This window comes from Periplaneta americana, chromosome 14 (genome assembly GCF_040183065.1).
Source record: "Periplaneta americana isolate PAMFEO1 chromosome 14, P.americana_PAMFEO1_priV1, whole genome shotgun sequence".
NCBI lineage: Eukaryota > Metazoa > Arthropoda > Insecta > Blattodea > Blattidae > Periplaneta > Periplaneta americana.
Window position 1 is genome coordinate 120,543,505 of NC_091130.1, and position 12,119 is coordinate 120,555,623.

Below are 12,119 nucleotides of genomic sequence, written 5' to 3' on the forward strand. Positions count from 1 at the left end.
ATGAACATTGTAATTGGGCTTTGTGTGTTACATTCATAAACAAATAAAATAAAAATAATTCTGTTAAGAAGAGAGAGTAAAGATATTATGATTAGTATTTATTTATTTATTTAACCTGGTAGAGATAAGGCCGTGAGGCCTTCTCTGCCCCTCTACCAGGGGATTACAACTACAGGGACATCATTTTATTTTTACTTGCATTTTTATTGTACCTGCATTTCTGAATGTACTTCACTCCCACCCCTTCACTAATGTTCTTGCTCCCGTCAGACACACAAACTTACGACCGCTGTTGCATTCGAAGTCTTCAAGCAGTGAAGTAAACACTGCAGTGTATAGTGTGTTTCATAAATATTATTGCGTTTTCTATAGAAGAAAGAACCTATATTAATAATATAGTACTAAAAATTATATTCAAGAAACGATAAATTCAATTTCAGAGAATATGCTTCAAAATGTTTTTAATAATATGCGTACTGAATTGAAGCCTGCATTGTAATGAACGGCAACCATTTTCAGCTACTTGTTTAAAAATTCAGATTAGCTTTTTTTGAACTGAGGTGGCTAGAAGCAAAGGAATGCTAGTGACATTTGTAATAACATGAGTTAAGTGCATCCAGTGTAAGCAAAAGTATCTAAAATTTTAGTGGCAAAGGGATATTTTAATCGCATCACACATTAAAATTTAAATAAAACATTTCACCGATTTTACGAAAACTTAAATATTTAAACCCCATTTTCTCAAAAGTAATTTAAGTGCGCTTACAGCCCTTTACTTATGACCCCCTCAATTTAACTGTCTATATTGTATGATAACATCAATACTTAATATGCTAAATAAAGTAGACATTACATAACGAACATAGCCGCCTGAAAAGTTGAATTTTTGAAAAAAAATGTTACTACTCTACTGTATTTTGATAAATTCCGTAAAAGTGATGATCTAACTGAAAATCGTAATATCGTATTTCCCTACAACATAAATGGATACACTAGTTTTCTCTCCTCCTATACCTAGTAAAATGATTTGTTTACATATTGCACTAGTAACATCAAACTCCTGTAATGAAAGGGGGCAACAGTGTTTCCGAGTATAGCCAGGTTAATGTTAAAAATGTTGGTAAAAATAAAGTGATGTCCCTGTATAATATGAACAATAAGGACTTGTTTCTATGGGAACGGGGAAAAAACAATCTTAAAAGAAATATGAATGCTGATTTAACACACAGGGATGAAAATAATGCTGTAACAGAAAGTTATATTTTATGGCAGTGAACCACATGCTGTAATTGTGAGTGCGCGAAGTTTCGTGTTCACGAAATAGTTGTGTAAGTGCATTCTCGGCGGTAGGAAGAGGGTGCGTGCAACAGGTTTGCTCCCCGGATGACCGGGTTAGCAGCGCTCTATAACTCCCAAGGCGCTAATATAACGCGGTGCTCTGGCTGTGTCATCCCCGTGACGGGGCTAATTGAGTGGGGTTTCATTTGTGCTGTAACAACCTGATGCCCTATCCCCATTGATAGGGGTTAATGCATACGCGAGATCCAGGCTTTCGCTGCGGTGGCCGGCGGGATTTTCCTCTCTATTCTTAACTCATCGGGTCAGTTAATACGCTGTGAAGTGTCCTCTAAATCCTGGGTAATTCGATAGCGATGATAATCACCATTAACTGCAGATTCTATACGCTCCACGGCTGGTTTAGATACTCATTATCATACACAGCGGGCTTTAAACCTTTCTGTCCAGTGATGGCGTATGTATTACACGTACTGCTCACTTAATTCTTACTATCCACGGTGCTTACATCCCAGAGAGCGCCTTAGTCTGTGTCCATATCTCGGTTAATTTGTCGTCTGGGCAGTATACGGATATGCGGTGCAATTCCTGCGATGTTGAGGGAAGCATGGCGCCAGAATTATAAGACGACGCAACATATTGCATTTGCACAAACATCCGAGTTGGATTACAAGTGGGATTTGAATTCGTGACTGGTTTCCGCGAGGTGCCAAGGTGCGCCTTAAATCAGTGATTCCCAACCTTTTTCGACTGACGACACACTTTACAGAACGCCCACGATATCGCGACATACTTATTTGTTTTTAATAATAATAATAATAATAATAATAATAATAATAATAATTTGGTATTCCCAAGAAACTAGTTCGATTAATTAAAATGTGTCTCAGTGAAACTTACAGCAGAGCCCGTAAAGGCCAGTTTTTATCTGATGCTTTTCCAATTCACTGCGGGCTAAAGCAAGAAGATGCACCATCACCATTACTTTTTAACTTCGCTCTAGAATTTGCCATTAGCAAAGTTCAGGATAACAGAGAGGGTTTGGAATTGAACGGGTTACATCAGCTCCTTGTCTATGCGGATGACGTGAATATGTTAGGAGAAAATACACAAACGATTAGGGAAAACACGGAAATTTTACTTGAAGCCAGTAAAGCGATTGGTTTAGAAGTAAATCCCGAAAATACAAAGTATATGATTATGTCTCGTGACCAGAATATTGTATGAAATGGAACTATAAAAATTGGAGATTTATCCTTCGAAGAGGTGGAAAAATTCAAATATCTTGGAGAAACAGTAACAAATATAAATGACACTCGGGAGGAAATTAAACGCAGAATAAATATGGGAAATGCCTGTTATTATTCGGTTGAGAAACTTTTGTCATCTAGTCTGCTGTAAAAAAATCTGAAAGTTAGAATTTATAAAACAGTTATATTACCGGTTGTTCTATATGGCTGTGAAACTTGGACTCTCACTTTGAGAGAGGAATAGAGATTAAGGGTGTTTGAGAATAAGGTTCTTAGGAAAATATTTGTGGCTTAGAGGGATGAAGTTATAGGAGAATGGATAAAGTTACACAACACAGAGCTGCACGCATTGTATTCTTCACCTGACATAGGAACATTAAATCGAGACGTTTGAGATGGGCAGGGCATGTAGCACATATGGGCGAATCCATAAATGCATATAGAGTGTTAGTTGGAAGGCCGGAGGGAAAAAGACCTTTAGGGAGACCGAGACGTAGATGGGCGGATAATATTAAAATGGATTTGAGGGAGGTGGGATATGATGGTAGAGATTTGATTGATTTTCCTTAGGATAGGGACCAATGGCGGGCTTATGTGAGCGTGACAATGAACCTCCGGGTTCCTTAAAAGCCAGTAAGTAAGTAAGTAAGTAAGTAAATAATAATAATAATAATAATAATAATAATAATAATAATAATAACCAATGCTTTTCTTCTGGAGAAAAAGATGGTGGAACTCTGTGTAGAATATTTTATAGCGGACGGTGAGATTATTACTGTTCACTGTACGGGAATTTTTGTCGTTTTTAAGCTCCTTTTCGTCCTAAGACTTTCAAGGTATAAGCGGAATTCAAAGAAAAATTATGTTAAAACATAGTTATTCACACACATTTCGGTTCCGTGATGAAGAATGCAACAAAAAGTTGCCGAAATCCCGAAAGATTACTTTCTAAATATCTTTATAGTTTATTCCGCACCATCGACTGATTTCATAAAACATTTCCGCATATAAGACACTCGGATTTTGTTTATATTCTTCTCCACACCACGTAGAACCATATTGCAAGTATTCATGACTATATTTACGAAACGCAGTACGTTTTTGTGAACCCTGAAGGGAATTTTCGCTCACATTATTTAAATTAGCATTTCTGTCATCTAACCCAGAACTTGATTCAGATTGTCTTTTTCGAATTAAAAATTTGTCCATGATAAAATCTAAATAAAGCACTTTTAATAAAATAGTCGCACTATCACCCGCCCACACATACGTATAGAGACATGTACTGAAACTGACCAATATCTTCTGACGATTCTAAACTAACTTATGTTTCTTATTAAGTGGCAAGAGTAAACTAATTAATACGCATTGTTGTAGGTGTTCACTTTCATTCGAATTATCGCCAGACAGAAAAATTAAGCTGAGCATTGTTGCAGGTGTTCACGTTTCATTGGCAAAGTCTGTTTCCAAATAGAATATATCATATCAAACACTTCATTTTAAATAAAAAATGCGTTGTGAAGAGACTTTCTGGATGGCATAAAATTTATTTTTCAATTCCAAAATTTCGCGACACACTACATCGCGCTGCTCGACACACCGGTTGGGAACCTCTGCCTTAAGTAATGGTCACACAGGATACATGCTTATCAATATATTTACCACAATCTCTCTCAACAACACCCTATCCTATCCTAATAATTCCTTCACACAAAACTACTGTACACTACACTCTTTATCTTTCACAGTGTTGCTAGCTAAAGCTTGGAATTTTCTGTTCCTCTCCCTAACAGAGATTGTCAGAAGCTGTCAAAATTCAGAAAGAATCTATTAGATAATCATATACCTCACTATCATTATATATAAAATGTGATTTGTCTACTCACATTTTATCTCATTTCTTTCTTAATTTTACTATTTGTGAGTGATTTATAGGCTTAATATACTGTAGTTAATTACCGACTATTATGACTTCATTTTTAGTATAATTATAGGTCTGTTTTTAGGTTAGGTGCATTACTGGAATCTTTTTATGCTATTACTATCCTGCAAAACATTCCTATACTACCTTGCAAAATCTTTATATTGTTATCTATTTTAGTTTATTGCATTATACAGTATTTTATACTGTTTGTAATAGTTCTGGTTGAATATAAGAGAAGGTCTGAGGACTTTAACTCTTTAGACGAAAAAATGAATGAATGAATTAATTAATAAATGAATAAATGTATTAATAAATGAATTAATTAATTAATAATGAATGATTAATAAATAAATAAATGGATCATAATTAATTATATTTCAATGCATGAATGAATTAATATTTGAATGAATTAATATTTGAATGAATTAATATTTGAATGAATTAATATTTGAATGAATTAATATTTGAATGAATGAATTAGTTAATGAATATTTCAATGAATATGCATTTGACTCATTTTTACATTGGCATTTATGGCGGACTCATCGGGCGACCATGCTCCGCTTAGCTTGTGGCAGGCCTAATACTGCACACTAGCCTATATAGAGGTTCGCGCCTTCAACCCTGACCAAAGGCGATAAAAGTATTTAACATTCTTTCGAAGAGAAGTATAGGGAGGCCCATGTCTTAGATTTACTATAGGCCTATGCAAAATACTGAATTAGAGGGCTTCAGTGTTGAACTGCTCAAAGACTTGCATTACCTATCACGCGCAATCCATACCATACTTACAGTGTCCTGTAAGACCACAAATGTCCAATTATTGTAACTCGTACGAAGTAACCCCTGGCGTAAGCAACCCGCAGCACATATTCTTTAAGGTCGTTTTTCCTATTTGATATGGAAAGTTATTGACCTTAGCAGAGCATGCTTGACGTGTAATATCTCCTGATTCTATAGGCGTTTGGACATACATGTTTAAGGCTATGAGATTTACATTTATTTGTTTATGAGTGTATTTAAAAAGGGAACGTGCGGTAGCGTCTCGGTTAAGGCGTAACGTTTGATTCCCGATGAGGTCATGAATCTTCCGTTGGTGTAATCTTTCCAGCCGCACTATGGCCGTGGGTCTATTCAGCCTCTAACAGAAATGAATACCATATACAGTAGGTGAATTTTCTTCGGGGTAAAGGTGGCGGGTACTTAGGACTGACATCCCTACTGTTGTTAAATGCAGATTGTCTGTAAAGGTGGGAACCTTAACCTCCCGCCTCTTTTTGGGCCTTTCATGGGGCTGACTTTACCTTTTTTATATTTCAAAGTACTTTATACGTTAACATTTCAGTGGGAAAAATGAGGAAAGATTACCTTCCATAGTTGAGAATCTGAAACTCGGGCGTTGCATTCCCAAGTTTATTTCGCGTGAATTATTTTCCCATCCAGTTCGTGTTACATATCGCATTACAAACTAATATTGAACCTCGAAGCGTATCACGTAAAGAATAAGCTGCTTGTAGTGAGAAATTCAACCAGCGCTTTATTGAGACACATAATAGTGGAACTGAAACCACTACAGCGAGTGTGTAAATGGATACTTATCTCTGCGTCACTTCACAGGCGTAGTTAAAGCATTAACATCGCTGGTTTTGTTTGAAAGCACAAACATCTCAGACTTTAATGTATACCAAACAAGCAGCGAGAATTTTTTACATTGATATTCTATGGATTAGAACCAACACGAACAGTAGACTTCTGAAAGAGAAGTTAAATAAAAGCTTTGTGTTGACGTTTTGTATATTATGCCGTACGCTACATAGCAACGCTTCTGATTGGAAGTGTAGGCTTCGATTCGTTTAAGTGATTGCATTCGAATTGGATAAACATTGCTGAAATGTAGGTTTTACTCTACGTTTTTTGTAACAGATATTCCTTTCATCAGCAAAAATTTTGCCTTTCAAAGTGCTGTGGAATTGGTGTGTTATTATATAATAAATTGTGTTGCATAAAAAAAAACAAGTTACATTTAAAGCAAACTGGACATTAGTATCCCAAAAGGAAAAACATCCCAGGCTGATAATAGTAATATGCGTTACAAGAGCGGTATGTTGAAGTTTTCATGTTCGGGGAAAAGTTTGAAGAAGCGAAACGTAGTTGAGCTCTTTTAATTTCCGGGAATTGAAAGAAAAGATACCGCTCGTGTATCGTACATTATTTTGTGCGGAGATCGTTTATTACATACCTGAAAGAGGAATTTCTAATTAGTTTCAGTGAAATCTCCATCTTGGTTTCTGTTCAATGACGGAAAATTTGCAAAACAAAAATATCTGTCTTCAACATTGTTGCTTTAAAATGTTTTCTGTGTTTACCATACTCCAGCAGGCCATGATATACGTCTGTTTTTTTTTTCTCCCCAGTCTATGATGAGTCTGGAATCTTGTTGATTTTTTCACGGCTTCCTTAATGTTGCTTGCATCACGAATGCAGTAACTTTAGTGGAGTTGTAAAGTTTACTTAATTTTTCCAAATATTTAAAAACAATAGTTGACAGTGCAATTTAGGTGAAATTGCAGTGGCAAGTTTCCAATTTATAATTATTACTATATTGAACGTCTCTAAAATAATATGTTAAACGCCTAAAGCAGTAAAATCAATATGTCACTTAAGCGGTAAGAAGAGGGAAATTGTTATGTGTGTTAGGTTGGGAATACTGAATGTGGAACTTTAGACTTTCCGCGGATTGGTTTTGTGCGGAAACCAAGCAAATACGCACGATCTCGCACAAAATATAATGAATACTCAGCATGAAATTTTGAACATACCGCTAAAGAATATTTAGGAAAATTGTTGTTATTATTATTATTATTATTATTATTATTATTATTGTTTATTATTATTATTATTACTATTGTTATTATTATTATTTTATTATTATTATTATTATTATTGTTATTGTCACTTATTATTACTATTATTGTTACTATTATTATTATTATTATTATTATTATTATTATTATTATTACTGTTATTATTATTATTACAGTACTATTATTATTTTTATATTATTGTTATTATTATTATTTTATATTATTATTATTATTACTATTATTATTATTATTATTATTATTATTATTATTATATTCATGCGTAAGTTCGTAGTAACATTTTTGTAGAAGGTTCTGAATTGTTTGTACGAGTATGTAGTGGTTTGTGGCAGTTGATGGTTAGTGTTGGATATGGAAAGTAAAAGAAAAAAAAGTTGATTGTGAAAATAGTTTTTAAAGAATGGACTGATTTATATTGCTTTACATTACCATGCCACCGTGGAGCTCTATCGGTGTGTTTCATTTGTAACCAAACTGTTGCAATAATCAAAAGTTCTAATTTAAAAATACATTATGAAACCGCACGCAAATCCTTTGCAGAACGATATCCTTTTGGTAGCAATCTTAAGAAAACTGAAATACTATTAGAACTATTTTACAGCTGTAGAGGTTATGAATCGATCTATGGCGGAACAAAAAAAGTACATCGAAGCATTTATACGCATTTCATGGATTCTGGGAAAATACATGAAGCATTTTATTGACGCAGACATAGTTAAGGAGTGTATAATTGAACGGGTGCTGGAAAAAGAATAACATTCTAAAAATTGAGAGATTAAACTGAAATAGCCATTTTGTAGATTTTTGCTTAAGCTATCCAACGAGTGTAAAAAGAGGAATATTACAGTCTTATATCATTATTAAAATCAGCATTGAAGCTTTAGTTGAGTGGAACAAGGATAACATTCCAAGAATGTCATCTTTTTTACTCAATATTGCATTGATATAAATCCGAGATCACAGTTTCCTGCCATGTGACAGAATGTTTCGGATTCAGCGCACACCAAACCATAAGGGACACATGCTTTTAAGTCGGACAAAATAATTCTTGACAGCAATTGTATAAATATGAAATAAATATCTATGGTATGTGAATGACAAATCTTCCTGTATAACTCCATTTCTTGAGTAGTGTTTAAGTATAAAACATTCACACAAACAGATACTGATTTTCTTTAGTTTATTTATACACGTCTGTGGCCATATCGCGTGTTTAGGATCTGTGGGTCTACCAGAAGTTCGTTTTCACCATTTTGAGTTCCTGTTTCTATTGTGTGTTGTGGATGGCTTACATTCATATATACAGCTGGCGCCAGCGTTTTTGGCGTGTGTCCTAGATATATAGTGCCTAGTTTGTGAGCATTTTGCTAGTGCAGCTGAGAATGGTACCACTTCCTTTGCACGTCACATGAGTCATTTGCCAAACACAGTTGTCAAACTGACTGCTGCAAATGTAAAACACTCGCACTTAACGTTCCCATTACTTATTTCACACGCCGAAAACGGTGACGCGAACTGTAACTGATTACATGATTTTTATTAATGTTTTATGATATTGGTGATTGAGGCGGTGGTGAATCATTACATGTAAATTTTTAATCCCGCATTTGCCTTTGTGACTGAAGGAAACTATGAAAAATACCAGCCATTGGGTTTGAACTTGGCATCTCCCGAATGAATGTCTCAAACATTACCGTCTGAGCCAACTCGCTCGGTCGATATTGATTGCAATATGATTTTCTGTACTTACCAACGGTTGCCATGGCACAGCCTAGCAGTAGCAGTAGGAGGCCGAGTGTGAGTGCCTTGCAGGCGTTCCACAAGCAGCGGGTGGTCACCTTGCCGCGGACAACCTGTACGTTCCACTGGGACCCATGGGGCTGATATCCGCGCCTTGGATGCGCAGCCACTGATATCTTCCGCCGAACTGTCCAGTTGGCGCCCATAAACGCTCCCTGATGCATGGTTGTAGCTCAGGTTAGATCCTGCGGAAAGATTCACATTTCATCTGAATGTTGATTCTACAGAGCGAATCAAAAGTCTGGAACCATATAAATATCTTCCATATGTTTGATTTTCGATTACTATTGGTGTTACCAGTATTTGTAAGACCAAATGCTCTACTAGTGACACATTCGATTCTAGCCCTCAGCTATCTCAAAAGCTGCCATTTTGAATGCAACTTTGAAATTTTAAATGGAAAGGGGTAATGGGGTACTCAAAATTATGTGTATTTTTCTAAAAAAAAATCAGTGGTGCAATCCATTTTGAGATATCTGTAATCGTTTTGAAGTTATTTAAAGTTAACTGAAACTGTAACCCTTTCTCTCTTATACCGAATTTTGCACACTTCTACTCCCTCTTAGTTATCTGTCCGATTCCACAGTCTTTCTCGGTATCATAACTTAAATATTCGGTCACAATATGATAACACTCTAGAAATGCCACTCCACACATCATCTCTTTGTTCTTCATCTTTCACTGTTGCTACTTCTCGTCACTGGAATTCTCTGCTGCCTAAAGTCAAGGGCTGCCGAACTTTAATTTCCTTTAAATGTAAATTAGAAAAATATATTATGATGAGTTGCCAGACCTAACGCGTTACAAATATTTAATGGAATGTGTTCCACTGTATTTATTTTTTTTATTTTTTTTTTGTTTCTTATTTTTATTGTGTAATCATGTAACTCATGTTTATTTATCATTTAACGCCAATATGTATCATGAGTGTTGCTTTTTATTATTAATCTATTTTTTTGTACATTTTATTCAATTGTCGGTTTCTGGTTTAATCATGTAAATCCTACTAATTGTAATCTAACACTAATATGTATACTAATGTGTTTATTTTTATTTCTACTGTGTACATTTTTTATTGAATTATCGGCTACTGTTTTTATGTGATTCGTATTTGATTCCAACAACATTAATATGTATTCCACTATTTTTATTTTTATTTTATGAGGTAAATTTTTATGTAACTACCTCTTTTGATCTCATTATGTACCTATATTGTATCAGTATGTAATTAATTCCGATCCAGTTGTATGTTCAACTATGTAAGCAAGTTTTAATCCTGGTTGAGTGTAAGAGAAGGCCTTACGGCCTTAACTCTGCCAGGTTAAATAAAGCCATTATTATTATTATTATTATTATTATTATTATTATTATTATTATTATTATTACACAAACATTAGTTACTGCATCTACAGATATTTTGTAACATGATACAGTACTAAGGAGGCTTTGGAAAAGGTATTATTATGCAATTCTGGTAATTAATTTTTCCTGATTTATTGTTTGGTTAACCTGTGACAGTTTGAATGCATTGTTGTGATTATTTGAAGCTTTCCTATAACAAATTTCTTGATTTTCGTGATGGCATTATCGAAAGAGGGAAGAATAATTGATATAATTCTTCATTCTGGTGGGTTAAGCCAGAGAAATGTTGCAACATACTCGACAAACAATTCCCTGGTAATTGGATTGGTCGGCTTGGACCAGTAGAATGGCCGGCCAGGTCTCCAGATTTAACACCCCTTGATTTTTCTTTTAAGGTTACATGAAGAGCTTGGTATATAAAGAGAAAATTGAGAATCTGGATAGAACATTTGTAGAATTTCAAGGGTGACTTTAGCACAGGCTTCAGTGATGCTGTTTTTTAGATGTTCCTGGCCTACTGGTCCACGCCGTCCAATCCAATGTCCAGGAAACTGTTCGTCTTGTATGCTGCAACATTTCTGTGGATTAACCCATCAGAATGAAAAATGATATCAATTCTTCCCTCTTTCGATAATGCCATCACGAAAATCAAGAATTTGTTATAGGGAAGCTTCAAATAATCACAACAATGCATTGAAATTGTTACAGGTTAACTAAACAGTAAAGTAGGAAGAGTTAATTACCAGAATTGCATAAAAGTACCTTTTCCAAAGCCTCCTTAGTACCGTACCATGTTACAAAATATCTGTAGATTCAATAACTAATGTTTGTGTCATTATTACAGTTATCTTTAAATAACTTGAAAACGATTAGCGATAGCTCAAAACGGATTGCACTACTGTTTTTCTCAGAAAATTTCACATGATTTTGAGTATCTACATGACTCCCTTTCCATTTAAAATTTCAAAGTTGCATTCAAAATGGTGGCTTTGAGATAGCTGAGGGCTAGAATCGAATGTGTCACTGGTAGTGCATTTGGTCTTACAAATACTGGTAACACCTATAATAATAATAATAATAATAATAATAATAATAATAATAATGATAATGATAATGATAATGATAATGATAATGATAATGATAATGATAATAATCCGTGGCGCTACAGCCCGTGAAGGGCCTAAACCGACCAGCCGGCTGCTGGCCTCACGCCCACATGCTGAAGCAGAAGTGGACGATCATCCAACCAGAATGGAGGTCTCGTGTGGTTAGCACGATGATCCCCCCAGCTGTTATAACTGATATTCGCAATCGGATTTCGCTACCTATCGTAGCTCCCCAAGTGCATCACGATGCTGGGTGGGCACCGGTCCCATACACTGGCCGAAATTTCATGAGAAAATTTCTTCCCCATGAGGAATCGAACCACCGCGCATTCCGTAACGCGAGTCCTAGGCGGGATGCCTTAGACCACGACGCCACGACGCGGGACGGTAACACCTATAGTAATCGAAAATCAAGTATATGGAAGATATTTATTTATTTATTTATGTATTTATTTATTTATTTACTTATTTACTTACTTATTTATTCATTTATCAAAAA

General features: G+C 35.1%; 1 protein-coding gene across 1 annotated transcript in view; it reads right to left on the reverse strand.

Annotated features, from left to right (window-relative positions):
• LOC138713022 (uncharacterized) overlaps positions 1 to 12,119 on the reverse strand; it is a 610,186-nt gene that overhangs the window by 405,360 nt on the left and 192,707 nt on the right. Inside the window, exon 2 of the mRNA XM_069844704.1 lies at positions 9,103 to 9,337. Coding sequence (XP_069700805.1) covers positions 9,103 to 9,316 — 214 coding nt within the window. The 5' untranslated portion in view covers positions 9,317 to 9,337. The remainder of the gene's footprint in view (positions 1 to 9,102; positions 9,338 to 12,119) is intronic.